Source organism: Carassius auratus, unplaced genomic scaffold (assembly GCF_003368295.1).
Source record: "Carassius auratus strain Wakin unplaced genomic scaffold, ASM336829v1 scaf_tig00014189, whole genome shotgun sequence".
Classification (NCBI taxonomy): domain Eukaryota; kingdom Metazoa; phylum Chordata; class Actinopteri; order Cypriniformes; family Cyprinidae; genus Carassius; species Carassius auratus.
In genome coordinates, this window is record NW_020524478.1 from 65,490 (window position 1) to 86,744 (window position 21,255).

Below are 21,255 nucleotides of genomic sequence, written 5' to 3' on the forward strand. Positions count from 1 at the left end.
ATTAAGAAGCAAAATGACTATATATTTTTAAATACACAGTATGAAGTGCACTGCATAAAATGTGTGTGTGTTAAAATGTTAAAACTGTACAACATGCATATTCACACATACTATTTACTACAGCCTAATTTTCATTAGCATCAGAATAGCCATGACATTTACTCTGACAAAGGTGCATATAGTATGTACTGATAGCTATATACTAGCATTTAATTCCTAATATCTCTGAATCAATCCGAGCTCAGCAGAGGAATAAAACAAAGATAGGATCTTTTAACGCACATTCCAAACAAAGCCTTTGTCTATTAAACTCATTTTTCTCACTGACTGCAGCTCAACATTCCCTTTCCAATGTCTCTTTAAAGGTCCCTTTTTTCATGCTTTTTTGAAGCTTTGATTGTGTTTACAGTGTGCAATATAACATGTGTTCATGTTTCGCGTGTAGGAATAATTTTTGTGCGAATCTGGCATTAAACTGATTGAGACTGAGGAAGCTGTCCTCAGCAAAATGTGCTGCACATAGTTTTACATGTGGATTATAATTTTCGGGAACTGAGTTAAACATAAATTGTAACCATTGATCTCTAAGTACAGCGTCCCTGGGAAGGCCAAACAAAGGTGATTGGACTCAGAGATAAAATAACAGCTTTTCGACGACATGGTGACAAACACAAACGCAACTCTTCCTTCTCCATCGGCTACAAGACCACGCCCCCTTTTTTGTGTATTCCTGTGGGTGGAGGTTAGTCAAAAAACTGTTTTAGTGACGTCATTACTGCAGGAACTAGAGGGATGTAGTCCAAACGGGTCGTTCGTTGTGGGCAATTCTGTTAAATAAAATTTCTCGCTTGGCATTGAACTTTGAGCTTTAGAATTTTAGAGATATTATTTATACTCTAACAACAACAACAACAACAACATTACACACTAACTAAAGTTTAAAACGTGCTCGAAAGCATCCTAAGTGTATGTGACTTTCCTCTTTCAGAATAATCCAATCAGAGTTATATAAAAAATTGTCCTTGCTCTTCATAACCTTTCAATGGGGGTAAGCGGGTGTTTGTTGTCAACTGTTCAGAAGACGGGAAATAAAGTGTGTGCATTTGTAATAAAACGTCCCTCACACGGCTCCGGGGTGTAAATAAAGCCCCCCCAAGAATGATTTTTATAGAACTTTGACTGGATTATTCTGAAAGAAGAAAGTCACATACACCTATACGCTTCGAGGGTGAGTATAAGGTGGACACTTTTTCATTCTCGGGTGAACTAAACCTGTGATTCCTTTCTTAGTCTGAGATGATAACAGAGAGCACAAACTCTTCTTTATAATTGCTTAAATCCTTTATTAATATATAACAAACACATCCTCATGATGAAGCAAGACCATTAGAATCAACTGTCAACTGAACTTCCTGAGACAAGAACCCACACAAATGAGAAGAGACAGATTCACACACACAGCGACAGAAGCCCAAACAAACCCACATGCCTTTTAACAATACTCATATATTAATGATGGAAAACCTCAAATCATCATGCTAATGAAGTTTTACATTAAGTCTGTAATCGGATATGACGGCTGTATGCCTCAGGATAATTATTAAGCCATGATGGAGACAACAAAACACTCTTGACTCTCACATTCACGCTCTTGTATTGTTTACAGAAACAAATCCTAACTAACAATTGCCACAGATGTTACATACTGTGCTTTGTTCCTAAAGGGATATTTCACCCAAAAATGAACACTTTGTCATCTACTCATCCACCATATTTACCTACAAAAACAAACACTGAGACCTTTTTTTTTATTATTATCTGCTTATAACGAAGAGAGAATGTTCGAGTGCTTTGAAACAACGTGAGGATGAGTTTAACATACATTTGGGAATGCAATGTGTGCAATGCTTTATTTTCAATATTCGCACAATTTTTTCAGCATTTTTGTGGACAGAAGATAATAGCATTTCACTAGATGTGTCATTAAGAAGCATTTGTAAACTTCTTGTCACCTAAACTTAAAGGTCAAGAAACAAGAAACACACCAGCATCCGTAAAAGGCAATCAGCTCTGTTGTTTGAACATTCCTGGTTACTGAATGTGACCCATCAAGAGCGAAACATTCTGCGCATATCTCCGCATCCGAGACACAAACATTAGAAGCACTCTACTGGAATGCAATGAACAATCTGTGCTGTCGTGTGGATGCCAAAAGAAAACTGGCTTGGAAAGACAAAGGCATGATTGAAGAGTATAAACGAAAACCATGTATGCCCCCCCCCCCTTGTGAGATGCAGTACATGTGGGAGTATGTGGCCATTTCTGTGGCCGCAGATCGTGTTAAAATGAGAGTATCGTGAGTGCTGGACTGAAATAGTGTATGTGAGAGCTCATTCATTCACACCACGGCTTGATACTCATGAATGAACTGACAGAAGACCTTAATAACAACCGGTGCTCTCTTCCAAAACACACACAAGGCTGCATATGACTGAGATTCTTTAAAGCCCCACTGCCGATTATGGTTTGGCCACTGGGTTTGACACTCATGAGAGTGTGGGCAAGTACTCTAAATTCCCCCTCTAAAGAACTAATTCAGTAAAATCCAACCAAACCTCATATAACTAGACTTCATAGAGTGTAATATAATATAATTAAGACTGAATGCTTCTGAATGTTTGCAGCTATTTCATACTTTCCTAAAAAACACATCTGGGGCTTCAATCAAGAGGATGAGAAGAGGCTTCCTGTTCACATGCAATCAGCACCAAAGATGAAGCTCTAAAGCAGCTCTACCAATCACAGTGCCAAACCACATTGGAACAAACTTATGCCATTTCTTCCAATTAAACAAGTCAAATACGGGCAACAAAGACAGGTACACAGAAGTAGCCAACCCATAAATTTGCCATCTCTCCATCCATTATTGGAGTATATAGCTATATTACCATGTACTATTACCATCTACATAAACCTAACCAATAGTGTTAACAAAAGCAAATGCATATACTGAAGTGATCATGCTTTTTTAGCTTTTTAGTTTTCTGTGCACTTTTATAATGACTCATGTTTTATGGGACTTGTAGAGTCAAACAAATGTAAAATGTCAAAATATATTAGTTTACAAATCATGTTAAAAGGTCATAGTATAGTATTGTGCAAGGAACCATGTGAAAATAAGTCTTTATTAACAAATAACCTGCTCCTTAATCAGAATTTGCGGGAAAACAAACCCAATTAGCTGGAGTTTTACTGATATTAATGGTCATATCAGCTGTAAACTGTAGTGAATTGTATGTATAGGAACATTTCTGCAGAAATGTAGGCGGAGGCAGTCTTTCCAATGAGCTTATGTAACTTTATCCTTATAATCTCATCCCTGTATCCATCAGTTCATTTCACTTATCCATTCATCTCTCTACCATTTATCTAATCTTCCATCCATGCATGCATCTGTGTACCCTGAAAGGCGGCGACATGTGCAGAAATAAGATATTTCAGCTCAAAGCTGTATGATCTGATGTTCTGGGAGGTGTCTCTCAGGACTGCTGCTCTGTAGCTTTCTTCCATTCTTCGCGTACAACATGATGGCCCAGCATGCTTGCATATCGACAGGTCCACATCTACAAAAAGAGAGAAAAAAAACATTTGTTAGACAGAAAAAATAACATTAGTGGCACTATAAAACCAAATTAAACTTGCACCAGTATCACCATTCACACACACACATTCATGCAACTATATATTCAATGGTTGAGTGCTATTGAGGCTCTGCCTCTTGCATTTGGGGAGTGGAGGGTGAGAAGTTAATGAAAACTGATCCTCAAAAAGCTCTTACACTCTCTCTTCATAGCTGCAACTTAATTACCAAGGATGCACGAGGTGCTTTGGGTCCCAGAAGACTTGAGTCAGTTCAAGGAAAATCTGCCTAGGCCTTATGTGTGCATGTGAACTTTTGTACCTTGTATTTCCAATAGCCTGAGTTAACGATGTATATAAAAACAAACATAATCATCTTCTAAATAACACCACATGCTATTAAACTGTATTTTAACACACAAGTGGAATAATGGTTTCTGCATTTTCCACTGCAAACATTCCGAAATGGCTTCCAAGCTAATTTTCCGAAATGCAAAAGAACAGTTATGGTGCATTCCAAAATATTCCAATTTATTGTGTCATTTGTTATTCACAACATTAAGAAATGTTTACTTACTGTTTCCATAGCTAATTAACTTACATTTAAGGTTTAAAAAATTGCCATTTTATTTATTTTTTTGCTGCTAGGAAAATGTTACTATAGCAGTTTTCAAAAAACATTGCCGCGTTAAATTGTGTTTGGATACGTTTTCCTCTCCTTCCCAAAATTGGCTGATTGGAAAACATTGTGCATCTAAATACATTTTTACAAAGAAGCACCTAAACATACAATTCACTGCATTTTCAGCAAAAATAAAAATCCAACAACTTTTACTCCTACTCACACAAATTATGATTACAGGGGCAGAACGTAAATTAATTAGTCTCCCGCATTTCCTTGCAGAACTATGTTATCACCTCAAAACGCTTTAGCTTTAGTGCATTTGCAAGCTAATTTTAAAGTTTGCATTACATAGCCATCTACGTATGTATGGCCCTTCTGAAATAGTAAACTTGCTCGGTAGCTCACCTAGTATAGCACTCTAGAGTCCAGTGAAACACAAATCTTGATAAAATAATTAAAGGATTTGTATACGCAAAAAAGAACGAATGTTAGTATAGCTAGGTGGTTAAAATTTTTTTTAAAACAACACAGCAGTAACTTTTTAGCGGCACTCAACAGACATTTCAATTTCCAATCTGCCGCGATACATACAAAAACTAACATACAAAACACTGCCAGATTCACGTTCAATTGTTTGTTAAAACTAAACGCACTTTAAGTGCCACCTACTAACATTTCACTTTAACATGTTTTGATTTTAAAGAAATATCGACACAGGCACATTGTTCCATTGAGCTTGGGTAACTTACTTCCACCTTGGATATCAAATATCTTCAACTAAAATCAGGTCCAGTGAAAACAAACCCGAAGAAACACCAAAATTAAATTTTATTAAATCTACTTAACTAAACAAACTTCACCAACACAAAACAAACACCTATCCAAACTAAACAAAACCTAATACATTAATACATAGGCTATGTCTTAAAGAATGTACCATATTACCACTGATACTGTAATCCAAACACTCTGCTAATATTGTGAATAATTATTACCTTTGTTAAAGAAAGAGAAACACATAGCAAAGGAAACAGTGAGATATACAGACTGGGCTGGCCGTTCATGATGACTGACGTTAAGGCTGTGACGAAGCTTCATTCCATTTCCATGCTGTACAGACGTCCGCTATGCACTTTTGAGACTGTAGGTCACTATTGTGACTCATTGGACGTTAATGAAGAACTTTCTGAGATTGAGTTTCACTAGCCGTGCAGGCAGACAGACCTCATCAGGTCATCAAATACAAGTAAAAACCACAAGCACCTGCTTTTTAGAACACCGTGAATAACAATGGTCTGATTTTAAAACAGGTACATGTGATATGATCACAAGCTCACAGCTGAGAAGACGAGGCTTAGGGATGATGGAAACAGAGCACATACTGACCTTTCAATCAATTAAGAAAGAAAGAAAGAAAGAAAGAAAGAAATGTTCCACAAAGAGATCTAATCTCACCATCATCCAGTCTGTCTGGAATAACATGAAGAGACAGACTCAATCCAGAAAAACTGTGGCAATGTCTCCAAGACACTTCAAGAAACCTACCTGAAAAACAATGCGCACCTAGGACAAAAGCTTTTTTGAACACAGTGTGTTCACACCAAATGTTTATTTCATTTAGTTAAGTTAATAGAAGTTCATTGATAAAATCTATATGGCATTATTTTTGACAGCAACCTCACTTTACAGCATTTTTACATAAGTGGCTAAAACTTTGCACAGTACTGTAGCTTTGCAGGTTTATTGAAGCATTTTGGAGACATTGCCACAGTTCTTCTGGATTTAGTCTGTCTCAGTTTGTTTCTTCATGTTATTCCAGACAGACTGATGATGATGAGTTCAGATCTCTGTGTGGAGCACTGTCAGACTCCTTGTGCAAACAAAAATCTCACTGGATTATTACATTTAACAGCAAAAATAATGTTTGGAAATGTAAACTGATATTTCCTTCTGACACACTAGAGCAAAAAATAGAAATAACTGACTTAAAACCATTTTTTGCTTGCGAAAATACTAGTGGCCTAAGACTTTTGCACAGTACTGTACAATGACTAGAAAATAAGGCATTGATTTATTTTATTTTTTTTAAATGCCAATGTAAGATTCTTCCATTCTTTAAGCAACCAGAGAGAGACAGAAATTGAAGAGATTTAAAGGGATAGTTCACCCAAAAATTCTGTCATTAAGTAATTACTTGCCCTCATGTCGTTCCAAACCCGTTCCAAACCCGTAAAACCTTTGATCATCTTTAGAACACAAATTAATATATTTTTCATGAAATCCGAGAGCTTTCTGCAGCAACACACATGTGCCATGGTAGGCTCGTTAACTTACATCAAAGGCGGACACGGAAGTCAGAAATCTCTAAAATTTCATCAAAAATATCTTCATTTGGCTTTGGAATGACATGAAGGTGAGTAATTAATGACAGAATTTAAAAAAATTGGGGTAAACTATCCCTTTAGGGCTCTATTAACTCCGCGGGAACAGTCTAATGATGCAGGAGTTGCCAGATAATATTACCTAAGAGGCTTTTAAATATCAAACACAATATAAAGAAGATGGTAGGCTAATGATTCTAATAAAACAATGTTATTATAAAACATATATTTAAAAAAAATTAATTGGATAAGAGGTGGCTCATAACATGCTTCAAATGTGGAAACACACATGGAGGAATAAATCTAAAACAGGGTTTTTTATTATTATTATTTTTGTTAATTCAGAAAATTGACAAATTTGTAATTCAAATGTAATTAGAAATTACATTTTATATGGATAATATTGCAATATTTAATTACTTTTTATACACTAGTCAGAAATCATAAGATTAATTGACTTTAAATGACTAGTAACATTAAATGACTACTGCCAGCACTAGTTAAAGTAAAAGTGCAATAATTATGTAAAAATATTTAGAAAAACATAAAAAAATTAACTGTTAGATTTAATGACAATAAGTCAATTATTTAAACAATTATTTCACTGTGTTATCTGTACAATAACAATTTTAATATTGCTATACTTGGTATAGATTGATTTTACACAAGCAAATATATAGCCTGATTACTTTGGAAAAGGGGAAAGTTCCTTAACACCAAAAAGTTTGAAAAACTCTTGTCTAGAAGACTATCTGACTATCTGAAATCATCTCTGGTGTCGGTTTCTCTCTAAAGCTTAATTAGCAGACGATGGAATGAATTCAGCCCCTGGCGAGTGAATTAGGACCCCAGCAGGTGTCTATGGTTCTGCCTGAGTAGACACTTCTTTATTCTTCCTCCTGTCTGGGGTTCAAACTTAGCCAACCTGATCCCATAATCACCTTCAGGTGACAAAAACTATTTATTTGATTGGCCGGATTAAGTCTTTATTCAGTTCGTATTTGCAACATCACAATGACCACCAGTGACCCCGAGGCCACTCTCAAAATTCCCACTACAAGTCAACCAGAAAAAGTTGTGAAGAACCCAAACAACACATCCTCAGTCAGGACTGAAAATGTTATGGTTTATTTAGGTTAAGACTTCAGCAATTTCCTGATGCTTGAAGTGCAGAAGCAACTTTATGGGAAAGGAAAGTCGTTAAAGTAGACGTCAGCCCAACTGGATTTAATCTCTGACTCTCCTGATGTTCTTCTCAGGAAGCTTTCGGTGCTTTGAAGAGCTGGCATACACTTGAAGCAGCAGGATATTTACCCAGTACCCACAACTGATGTGCTGTTTTTGGGAGGGACCATGTTGAAAGAAAACATCTCTCAAAAGGCCTGGGCAACACACCTGCATTTCTCAAAGCCACAGGCGTGCTGCTCCGGTGTTTGGATTTGTGGGGCACTGGCTGGCATTTGCACCCACAGTAAGCAAGTGAAAAGCTGATGCTTAGAAAAAGGATGGTGGATTGGGATGAAATTTAATGGAGTTTTGAAAGCAACAAAATGCAGTGGTCAAACTGACCATTTGGGCCATGGCACAAGTGCTCAAGTGCTTCAAGTGTGCATACACACAGATCACTCCATATCAGTACAAAGTCAATAAATTAGAGCATAAATGCACACACATCATCTCAAACATAAACTGGTTCATAGAATTCTTGGGTTAGGTACTTGGAGTTGGGTCAAATCAGCAGGAATAGCTTTACCTGGCACTCAGTTGTTTAAACATGGCAGATATATTCCCACCTTGACCCGGCTCTTAAAACATACCAGAAATTCTTGAATCAGACTAAATAAAAAAACTGAGCAACCACAGACACATGGGTGATAATGTCTAAGTATATTTTTTAAATAAACATTTTGTCCACATTTAATATTTTCAGACTCAACTATTTTGAGATTTCTTCAGAACTTTAAAATTCAACCATACATGCCATATTTTTATATTTAGCAAGGTGTTTTCATATATGCTTTTTATGAATGAAATATTAATATAAAAAAAATTAACTGCGATAAAAAAAATTTAAACTCAAAATATCATATATTAACCCTTTCCCCACCACTGATGGATTTTTACGTTATTTAGAAGACAATGTTTCAGTGTTTTCATTGTTATACAGTAGAGGGTGCTATTAAACATATTCTGAACGAGTATGGAATGTCTAGTTTAAACACAGGCGAAGAAGCAGAAACAAGAAACAATATGTAAGCAGATGCATATATTAAATAATGTGATTGAAGATTAAACAGTTTCTAAGCCAAAACTGCTCAACATTACCGAATGAAATGATGAGCCAGGAAAAGCAAGCTTCGGAGCGATTTACTCTATATAGGTTTCAATCATTGTTCTGAATCCAATCAGTCTTTGACAAATTTGGATTTTCTTTAGACATACTGCATGTTCAGATATTCATACATCAAAAAAATCCATGAAATGCTGATCTTTTTGATCAAAAGTGCTGGTGGCTGACAACTTAAAAAAATTGGGGAGGAAAGATTTAAATGCTGGGAAATTAGCAAGATGGAAATTCTATAGTCACAAAGTCCTTGCGAGAAAACATATTTATACAAATCAAAACATTACTGAATGATTTGTAGGTTCCAACATACTTTCAAGACTATTACAACTCATTTCAGAAATTACCCAAACCTCATCTATTTTCACCAACTAGAAATCATGACCTGTCATTTCTGGCAACAACAACGTAGAACACATAACAGAAAAACATTTAAAACATTTCAGTTTGCAAAAAAAAAAAAAAAAAACAAGTTCAGTGAATGTAACCTTTCTAGTGGCAAAGCAGTACTGGCCTGAAACCGTTTCACACTGCCCCTGGGTCATTCTTGTGATTGAGCCTCTCAGTTAAAGGCATATAACAGTAAACCACCCAGAAGAATGTTTCTGAGAACACAGCTTCATCATGTAGTTTAAAATAAATACACTCAAATGAATATAAGCAGCGACATTTGTAAGTAATATCTGGCTCCTGTGGAGAAGTAAGGGGATATTTCAAATCTCTAAAGTGGAGCCTAATTTGAGCTCTCCGCCCAAGTGCTCTGCAAAGCTGTAGATGAAAGAGGAATGAAGAAAATACTAACAAGCTGGCACCTACAATCCAATTAAAGTCTGCGATAGCATAAGGAGATCAGGGGGAGACTGAGATTGGTTCTTACCGGGTTTCAAAGACAGAACTAGACAGATTGAACTGGTACTGTAAATGAGGGACTTTCTGGAGCAAACAACCCTAGTACTGACTGAATGGAGTCTGGCATTGCTACTCCAACAGTACAACCAAAATGGTGAAGCTGTGCAAGGCAAGGCTCAGGTATAAGGTGTATCTGAAGCAACTTAGGCACACAATGGTTGTGGCTCAGCTGTCACAGGGCTTCAACCAAAAACATTCCGTTACAAGTTCCAATTGTTTTTCACTATATTTGCGATGCATAAAAGAATTTGCTTTGGCATTAATGTACAGGGATCTGGTCGCTCTAGAAAGGTGTTTTGCTTGCAAGTGTTAAAGCCTGAAGAAAAGTAAATATGCAAAGTCCTGTGGTCTTTCTTCTCATGCCAAAGATTTGAAGCATGAATGCACAGGTTGTTCTACACCTTTCATCACAGAACAGTGTTTACCTCAGGAGACACCATCAAAAAAGCATTTGATGTCCAAGACTATAAAGGAGTAGTGGGGATACTTTACAGTGGGGCCAGTTAAAGCTATGTGGCTTTGCTGTTTACATTCTGGTTATATTATTTGGTGAAGATAATGCAAAAGGATATAAACACACAAATCAAGTATACAATTAAGAATAAAAATAAAAGCATTAAAAATCTTCACATTTTTATTTAAACATTACTTTATAAATTTTATTACATCATTATATCATCTATCTTCTCAGTTGAAACACTATTGTTCTTCAGCTTACATACATAGGCTGAGCAATGTCTGGACCCAAAAATAGATAGGCTGTAATACTGTGTAGCGGTTGCAACCAGGCAGAAGACAGTGGTTCTTACTCAGCAAATAATCCATTCAGCTAATAGTAAAACAATGCAGGAGACATGAGGCAATTTAGACTGCTGTAAGTGACTCACAGAAAGCAGTGCTGCCATGCAAAGGTAAAAGACCGCAAGTTCGATTTTTGTCGAAGCCAAGCTATTGATATTTTTGGGACATTCATGCCATCCTTTATCATGTGTATATATCTTCGGTCAATTTCGTTGCTTTTATGAGAAAATAATGGGTCGTCTCAACCGTAACTTCAACAAGCCCCGGAGAAACCAAGACGGAACAGCGTATAACACCGGTTACAGCTCTTTCACTTGGTTTGAAATGCTCAAATTGAGTTATGGCATTCTGACTTTGTTTAGGCGTGCGTCAATATGAAGTTACAGTGCTGGTTTGGTGCTATACAATGTTCTGCCTTTGTTTTACTGTCAATCAAAGTCTGCCACAGTTAAATTACGGTGTAGACAAACTAATTATATAGATCGCGATCTACCAAACAGCTCTATATAATAAAGCACTATAAAGAGTAGATACCTTGCCAGCAATAAAGAAGCGTGAATAACCTTAAAAGAAACCTTTTTGTGATGCAGATTATTCACCAGGCTGTCACTTCTAGTTGGGCGCGTGTGGACTCGAATGTCATAGCTAGCATGATCGATCATAAAATCAGTAGCCTACTACTAGTTCGCAATTAAATCCATATCCTACCTTTAAAACATCTTATTGTTAAATTTCCAGTGTCCTACCTATAATTAATTTGGCTGGACAAGTAAAAAACTTGGAAGTAATTTTTCTCAGTTTCAAACTCTAGCGAGTTAAGGTCTTTTGCCTTTGTAGTGCAGAGTGGTTGTGTGTCTTTATGAGGAAAACAATATTCACTTTGTGCTGTAACTGACCGTAACCTGTCCACCGCTTCAACACACAAACCTCCATATGGATGGCCTGCCTCCCAGACACAGATAGAGGTCTCTGCAACTTAATTAACTAAATGACTTTTTAACCCAACTGAATGGCTGGAAATCCAATACTGATTAACTAGGTCTGTGATTTAATGGTGTAGAGTGTAGGAGATTCGAACTGTCCTTTGAATATCCATTTGCAATGGTTGCTTCATTACAGTAAATGAGTCATAATTAACCTGTCCTCTTTTTAAAGTCTAGAGAGCATCAAGTAGCATTATGCCTGAGGGGAAAGAGTCATTTTGTTTAATTTTATGGAACACATTCTATCTAATATGTGCTTATGTCAGATGTCCATGGGACATGAATTAAACATAGAAAACACAGATGCTATGACTTAAAAATCTATTTTTTCAGATATCCATGCTGCTCTGGCCTCACAAAGACTCATGGGATTAGTTATCAACACAGCCTTTTTTGAAGGAGAGCCTGGGTTTCAGAGGTGGAGATTCAGAAGGTTGCTTTACTTGGCATCTGATCTGAGAACAGACAGTCTCATGCCCTCGAATCCTGTCAGCACTTCTGAGGAAATGAAGCCACCACAGATTTTAACCCTATGCAACATTAAGACCTCCTCACTAAGCAACAAACAGCTCACAATGGCTTTACTATTAGAAAACTAGGAGAGGAGGGATCTATCTAGAGACAGACAATACATGGACGTTAGATAGATCTATCTATCATCCAGGTTAGGGCTTAATGATAATGAACTCATCCTAGAACAATAGATAGATAGATAGATAGATAGATAGATAGATAGATAGATAGATAGATAGATAGATAGATAGATAGATAGATAGATAGATAGATAGATAGATAGATAGATAGATATGTGGAAATCTATAGAACAGGCAACAATAAATAAGACATTAAAGGAAGAAAGGATGGATGGATGTTTTTTTTTTTGAGGAGTGGCTTGAGTGGTTACTATTATAAGGTGTCTTGAGTTTCTGCCCATCAGTGATAGTGTTTGGAAACATTCCGACATGTCTGAGATTCCAGACCCTTGCTTAAAGCCTCTTGTTGTCTGTGGCTGCTGTTTCGCATGCAAGCTGACTTTGGGGCTTCTCACTGCTCAATGGCCATGAGCTGTCACCAAAAGAGGTGGAGAGCTATGTCTGCAGCTACAGAATGTTCATTGCACACAGTTTGTTCTCTGCTGTTCTGGTGCTGGTGCTCCAACACTTAATGCTCACCTGATTAAACGATTCTAAAATCGATGCAAAAGGGCACATTTTATCAAGAACACACCCCAAGCCTACCATTTTCAGCTGCTTTTATTTTGGCTGCTTTCTCAGCCTTAATTGTGCCAAGTCGCTGTGGCAAATAAACAGAAGTTTAATAAATAAAAAATAGGCAAATAAACTGCGTAGTCCTGCACTTAAATGCTGATACAAGAACAGTTCTCAGTTATCAGGTTTGTGGCTGATTATAATGAACTCATCCTGGAGCTGTGAGCATTTTTCCTCAGACCTGGCACAGTCTGATATGCTGCATAATTGCAATAAAAATGTGGTCATAATTTAGTCACCCTCAAGCTGTTCCAAACTTCTGACTGACTTTCTTCCTTCTGTGGAACAAAAAAAGAAGTTTTTTTTTTTTTTTTTTTTTTTTTTTTTAAATGTCTGGTTTTTTTAGTACATACAATGAATGTCAATGGGATCCAATGTTGTTTGGACCCCAGCATTCTTGAAGATATCTTGTGTTGCACAAAAAAAGAAAGTAATACAGGTTTGGAATGATACCAAATATGAATGGAAGTTTGGTCAGGGTGATACGCTCCTTTTAATATATAAAAATATATATATTAACACAAACAACTCACAAAGTTCTTTCTGCAACAAAAGTTATTTAGAACTTCTTTAATCTTTGGCTTTATTTAAACCTTTTTTTATTTTTATTTTTTGCAGACCACAAAAAGGAAATAAGGATTTTAATGATCTTAGGAGGAAGGCAAAACCACACTAACCTGAGATGTATTGTAATTATGGTTTTGCTGTGGTATGGTCTTGGTTCCCAGAGGAACCATTTCTATGCTAAGTCTACATATCTGTATTCAGTCAAATAAACAGGAGAAATTGTACCACAGGGTGTCTACTGAGAGACCAGGCTCATCAAAACTCTTCTGCATGCTCTGAATTCTTCTGCACATGTAGACCTTACCAAAAAGAGGATTATAGCACAAAACAAAAACCACCAAAACAACTCAGCATTCAACTTATAGCTAATAAGCAATGAAACACTTTCCATCCCTCTTATGCTCTTCAAGAATCCAAGAAGAGGAACTGGTTTACTCAACTAGAAATATGAACAGGTGTTTCACACAACTTGTCTGAAAGATGGTGGTTTAGTATGACCACTCAACTTTGCTAGTACAGTAGGTGCTTTGTCTGAATTAAAATGAACTGAAATTCTAATAAAATTTAAATAAAAAAATTTAATGATTACCAAAGTGTCATGACAAGTCTTCTTGTCATTTGAAAGTTGAGGGAAAAAAAGTTTAAGAAGTCTCGAAAAGGACAAAGCGATAGAGAAACAGATAGACCAGTAGGACTATAGATGAAACATCTATAAGATGAGATGAGACGATAAGATGATTGAACAATAGACAATAATAGATCAAAATGATAGAATGATGAACCGAATGATAGATAAAACAATGGAAAGAACGATAAAATTATATATGACCCTCTTACTTGCCATGCGTTTTTGAACGGTTTGAACCAATATCCCTGTCTGAGCTTGAGCGATACACACTCACTGGCCACTTTATTAGGTACGCATTGCTAATATCAGGTTGTACCCCCTTTTGCCTTCATAACTGCCTTAATTTTTCATGGCATAGATTCAACAAGGTGTTGGAAACATTCCTCAGAGATTTTTGTCTATACGATAGCATCATGCAGTTTCTGCAGATATGTCAGCTGAACATCGGTGTTGTTAATCTCCCAATTCCACCACATCCCAAAGCTGCTCTATTGGATTGAGATCTGGTGACTGTGGAGGCCATTTGAGTAAAGTTAACTCATTGACATGTTCAAGAAACCAATATGAGATGATTTGAGCTTTGTAACATGGTGCATTATCCTGCTATGGTCAGCAATAATACTAAGGTGGCTGTGGTGTTTAAACGCTGCTCAGTTGGTACTAAGGGACCCAAAGTGTGCCATGAAAATATCCCCCACACCATTACACCACAACCATCAGCCTGAAACGTAGGGCTGTGCAAAAAATCGAATGCTATTTTCATGCACATCTCATCAGTAAAGACGCTCCTGTAATTAGAAGTATATCTCCAGCACGTGCGTTCAGATCATGGTTGCCAGGTTTTCACAACAAATCCTGCCCAGTTGCTTCTCGAAACTAGTCCAAAACTAGCCCAATCGCGTTTCCAGGAGGTTCCCCGATAAAAAATTGCTTTCCGGGGTTAAAATGTAAGTTTTATGCCATGGTTGCCTTGGTAAAATTTGCATTTTATGGGCTAAATATCATGTTATTGGTATTGTCGCTCGACCTGCGGACATGAAAAACAACCACAGACTTGGCATCATTGGTTGGCATTTACTACACAGAGACGTAATTCACTGACAATCTACACAAAATCGATTTTAAAATCGGTGGCGATTCTTTCTCGATTTTGAAAGCGATTTTGTGTTAGTTGTCGGTAGACTAAGGCTCTGTGTAGTAACTGCCGCTCCACCTGAACCAGTGTTTGTGGTCTGCGGTAGTTTTTCATGTCCTTGGTTCGAAGCAACCCCAATAACGTGATAATTAGACCCTAAAATGCAAAAAAAAAAAAAAAAAGAAAACTTACATTTTAACCCCGGGAAGCATATTTTTTTATCTGGGAACCTCCTGGAATCACGATTAGTTTTGGACTAGTTTTGAGAAGCAACAGGGCAGGATTTGTTGTGAAAACCTGGTAACCCTGATCTGAACATACATGCTGGAGATAATACTTCTAATTAAAGTCTTTACGTCTTTACTGATGAGATGTGCATGAAAATCGCATTCGATTTTTTGCAAAGCCCTACTGAAATGTGGAGACAAAGGAGGATGGATCCATGCTCTCATTATCTTTATGCCAAATTCTGACCCTACCATCTGAATGCCCCAGCAGAAATCGAGACTCATCAGACCAGGCAACGTTTTTCCAATCTTCTATTGTCTCAGTTTCCTGTTTTTAGCTGACAGAAGCAGTACCCAGTGTGGTCTTCTGCTGCTGTAGCCCATCTGCTTCAGGGTTCGACGTGTTGTGCGGTCAGAGATGGTATTTTCCATACCTTGGTTGTAACAAGTGGTTATTTGAGTTAGTTGCCTTTCTATCATCTCTAACCAGTCTGCCAATTCTCCTTTGATATCAACAAGGCATTTTCGTCTACACTGCTGCTGACTGGATATTTTATCTTTTTCGGACAATTCTCTGTAAACCCTAGAGTCAGACCAGACCAATCCAAATCCGATATTGTGCATATGCTATTCTGTGTTATTGTTGAACCCCACGAAAGGCACAAAAACACAAAGCACCAAAACGTTTTTGTGCACTATATTTCAAGTGTTCTGAAGCTGTTCCATAGTTCAATGTGAGATACAGATTAATATTTAAGTCATTAAATTCAAGTTCACCTAAACTCTTCTTTCTCTAACTCACCCTCCATTCAGCAATCAAACTGCGTGTTGCGTTCGGTTACTACAGTCAAAACGATGGAATTCTCTTCAAGAGCGCACAGTAACTGAGATTTAAAACTGTTCAAAGAAAAGGCTCATTAAACTAATGCATAGATTTAATACACTTCGTATCAATATCTCTTCCCTTTGTACTATTGTTGTCTGGTTCGCGAATAAATCGTTCAATTTAAACGATTCGTTTGACACGTTTTGCATCTCCAATAAGCAATAATCCACAAATTACTTAAGTTATTCACTTTTCACTAAGTCAGAATAAACCAATATCCCGGAGTAGTTCATTTACTCAAACAGTACACTTTTCTGCACAATCAAAGATTATTAATAGCTTTTCTTATACTGCCTTTATTACTGTGCTATACAATTAAAAGAAATGTCTTTTAGATTTCTATTTAAATGAATATATTTGTTTTTCATTCATGTATTTTACAACAATAGAGAGCAATATGTATCATTTTAGCAGATTTTAGACATATGCAGTTTTATTTGAAATTAAAATATTTCACTAGATTGTATAAAATTATTGTTCACCCTGGATTTTTCTACAGTATCTTTTGCTGCTGAACTAACCACTAACCTAGTTTATAATAGTATTTTTGTCATAAATTGTGATTATGTATTTTTTCATTTGTTATTGTTCATTCAAATTAAGTTGTCTATATGTAGTAGATTGTGTTTAACACACAGAAAGGTGTGTTAATCTATTAATCTATTAATTTAGATTCTTTGTCATCAAATATTCATCCTTTTGATAAAGATTTAGGTGTAATTTTTGACACTGATCTGGATTTTAAAAAAGAAAAACAGATAAGTGCTGTGGTAAAGAGCAGCTTCTTGCAACGCAAAAGGAAAATAGCCAAATCAAAACTATGCTCTCATTTAAGGATTAAATCACATCCAGACTTGATTATTGCAATGCGCTTTATATGGGTCTCAATCATTCATCACTGAATTGTTTGCAGTTGTTCCAGAACGCAGCCGCGAGGCTGTTGACTGGTACTGAGAGGACAGAAATCATTTCTCCAGTCATAGCATCTCTTCATTGGTTATCGCTGCAGCATAGGATCTATTTTAATGTATAACTTTTGTATAAAGCGTCAAATGTTCTATACCCATCATACTTGTCGGAACTTCTCAGCTATCAGCAATCCTCAGGTTTTTTTTTTCCGCTTTTTCTGTATCCAGCCCTAGACCATGGAACAGCATATCTCTGGACATTGGATCTGTGCCTTCCTTCTCTGTTTTTAAATCCCGCCTGAAGACTTATCTTTACTCCTTGGCTTTTGGATAAAATGTATGTTTGTGTATTTTAATGCGTTTTTGTATTGATTATGTGTTTCGTGTGTGTGTGTCTTTTCTTTTTACTCTCTTAATCTCTATATTTACTTTATGTGTATATGTACAGCACTTTGGTATACACTATTGTGGTTTTTAAATGTGCTATATAAATGCAAACGAATGAACAATCGATCGACAGACAGACAGACAGACAGACAGACAGATAGACAGATAGATAGATAGATAGATAGATAGATAGATAGATAGATAGATAGATAGATAGATAGATAGATAGATAGATGACTGACTATCGTCAAGCTGGCCTGTGTTTTAGACCCAGTAACCTTTCCAAGTGACCCTAAAGACATCGACGAACTGGTTCAAGTGTGTATGATTAGTATTTGATTACTAAACTATGCAGGTTGATCTCTAGGAGCAGGATGGACAACCCTGTCATAGGAGAACCGGACCTGGGTGTGAGTTCAAGTACTGTGAGAACTCTAGACCCGCGTGAGCTGGAGCAGTGTCATTCCAGCACGGCTCGCTCCTGTTCGCTGAGTCATGCATCAAAGCAGCTGGCTGAATACATCTGTCAACACTGATTCCCTTAACCTGACACGATCCTTGTCTGAAGTTTACCAAGACATGTTATTTAGTGCAGAATCCAGAGCCTTACTGCACACATGGGCATTCACACAAACTTTGTTGTGGGAAAAAAAAAATCAGTAAACAGACTTCTTAAACCAATTAAATGTAATTACAGGAATAAATAAATAAATAAAATACTCTTGAATTCCAATGGTAACTTGATGAAATATTGATCACATCATGTATATTTAAACAACTTAACTCTTCATACTAATTAGGAATCAATCCAATCATGCTTTGCATAATGGTATGCAACCTGTGATTGTTTAGCATGTATCTTCATTTCAGCGTTCAAAAGTACAGTGCCAAACATGCAGAGACATGAAAACATTTCCTGTAAGTAAATATAGTGAGCAGCTGATGGTTTTTAACAGCGCACTGTGGGAATTTTTAGGATGCAAAAGTAACACTGGAATTCCAGTTACACTGGAACGAATCTGACAGGACTAGAAATGGATGAGTCTCTGGGCAGTGCAGCTAAAATAATGATTCAGACACAACCTTTGAGATATAGTTACCTTGAAAGATTTTCTTTGTAGTTTAATAGCACTTGTTTAAGAAATATTTTTGTGCTCAAAAGAAAGCAATTTCATTTGTAGATGGCTCATATTTTAGCCAGAAGAAAGGTTTTGAAGTTAAAAACATGATGGAATATAATGGTCTGGAGTAGTGTTGAGTAGTATTGTGATGCTTTTATCAGCTGTTTTGACTCTCATTCTGACGGCACCCATACACTGCAGAGGATCAGTTGGTGAGCAAGTGATGTAATGCTCCATTTCTCCAGATCTGCTCAGATGAAGAATCAAACTAATCTACATCTTGGAAAATCTAAGGATGAGTTTTTTTTGTTTGTTTTTCTAAAGCAGATTTTCGTTTTGGGGTATTCTATTTCTTTAAATATTGCCTTTCATCATTAAAACGTGCTATGAAACAATATAGGACCCAGAGCACCTGGTTGTTGCACCACAATAGAAAGATTTTCCATAGTAACCACAACCATACAGTTGTTTAAGCAAAAACACCTAATTAACTATTAAACTTCAATGAAACATATTTCAGTTTGGTCAGTCAAACAACAATAGCATTTACAAAAACCGCTCTTCACCAAGATGACAAACAGTTGCACGTGGTGTTCTCACTCACCTGTAGCAGGTGTTTCCGGGACCCATTTCAGCTGGCCGATCTGACGCACCTGAAACGCCGTTTTCACCTCGTGACAGCTGTGAGCGTGCGCGGCGGACAGTGTCGCGAGCTCCACCGCGAGCACCGTAATAATCCAGCTGACATTCACGCGGGGCATGACGGCATTTCAGTGAAGAAATCAGTGCGGTGGAATTGCTTAATGATCAGAGACTGTCTGCAAAATGTGTAAAAACAAAAAAGTCGCCTGTGTTGGACTTTCACATGCTGCACCGGCTGTAGTGAGACCTTCCTTCCCAAACCGAGAAGGGAAAAACGTCGCTGCGTCCCGTTCACTGAGAGTGTCACTGACTTCATTCAGCATGTGGAATCATTCAGAAATCTCTCTCTCTCTCTCTCTCTCTCTCTCTCCCCCCCTCCCCCTCTCCCCCCGTCAGAGTCAAAGCTTTACTGACACTAGCTACTGTAAGCATTACATTATTTACATTATTATCTTGTTTTTGATGATGTTGTTGCTGAAATGGGGTTGGTTATGGAATTGTTACTATATTATGAAATTGTCAGATTTTACTTTAACAAGGGCCAGTTACATTAAATATTTCTTATGTGTTTTTGTTTTGTATTTGTGCATCTGTGACTGTTCTGTGCTTATCTTGCTGCAAAACCAATTGCCCTATGGGTACAAATGAAGTATAAAGTCTATTATTTGCAAAGCGTTTAAAGTACTTAATTGACAAAGACAACAATGTAGTTTGATTTAAAAAAAAAAGTGAAACAGATTACATATAATTACTTGCAAAATAATATGAAAAAAAGTCTACAAAACTTGTAATATTTGATTGCATATTATATTACTGTATATAATTGCCACTGTAATGTTAGACTGCAAGTTGCAAAGCATACTTCAGTCGCAGATCTACTTCAACTATTCAAATTGCATTAGTAAAAATTTCAAAGTAGCTATGATCCATAGCAATTCGGTAATTCTGTAATCTGTGTTCACGGTTTAGCAGTCCATGCTTTCGTGACGATTTGCCTCCCTCTGGTGGACTGTTAGTTTGCTCACGCCAACAGAAAGTTGATTTAGCAATCAATAACGTTTTTTAAGTTAAACTGAATCAATGCACAACACTAATTGCTCTACAGTACAGTATACAGTGTTTGCTAAGAAAGAAGTGATGTTTATGCAAAATCGATTTACATATATTGTACTCTTTTCCTTAAACTCCACGCAGCATGGTAGGCCTAGGCTATATAGGCTAATGTTTTAAACTGTATTTGTATTTTGTATTTTTCTTAATAGTTATTTATATCTTGTGTTGTACTCCCTTTTATATGCTGTATATTCTTTATACGTATGTTGTAATGTTGGTACAATGAAGAAGGATAAAATAGTCTGTAAATTCAAAGGTCCTATAAACGCAAATAAAAGTCCAACTTGAACTTTTTCTTAACCGCTATCACATCATGTGATCAACTATTTAATTTCTTAAAATTGTATTTTCCCATCCCGTGTCACATGAGACTAAAATTGACCTACCTCTATTCATATGAAATTATGTTCCTTTATCTAAATACCTTAATATTTTTCCTTTTTCCTTCAACTAAAAATTAGGATGACACAGAGTTATGGAGGCCAATAGAAAAAGATCATTATTGACATTAGAATGGTCATGTTACAGCATCGACCAGTAGGAGTCCTCCAAGACCACCCTCTCTCTCTCTCTCTCTCTCTCTCTCTCTCTCCTTCTCTCTCTCTCTCTCTCTCTGGTCTTTTAAGACTCAGCCACAAAAGCCCTCTTTGGACTTACATATATATATATATATATATATATATATATATAT

General features: G+C 36.7%; 1 protein-coding gene across 2 annotated transcripts in view; it reads right to left on the reverse strand.

Moving 5' to 3' along the window:
- LOC113074265 (glypican-5-like) overlaps positions 1–19,799 on the reverse strand; it is a 72,881-nt gene extending 53,082 nt beyond the window's left edge. Inside the window, exons 1-2 of one of the 2 annotated variants that reach the window (XM_026247025.1) lie at positions 19,414–19,799; positions 3,462–3,623 (exon numbers count right to left, since the gene is read on the reverse strand). In XM_026247025.1, the coding sequence (XP_026102810.1) occupies positions 3,462–3,623; positions 19,414–19,570 (319 nt within the window). In that variant the 5' untranslated portion in view covers positions 19,571–19,799. The remainder of the gene's footprint in view (positions 1–3,461; positions 3,624–19,413) is intronic. The other variant, XM_026247024.1, reaches the window with a different exon arrangement.
- Between the last annotated feature and the right edge of the window lie 1,456 nt (positions 19,800–21,255).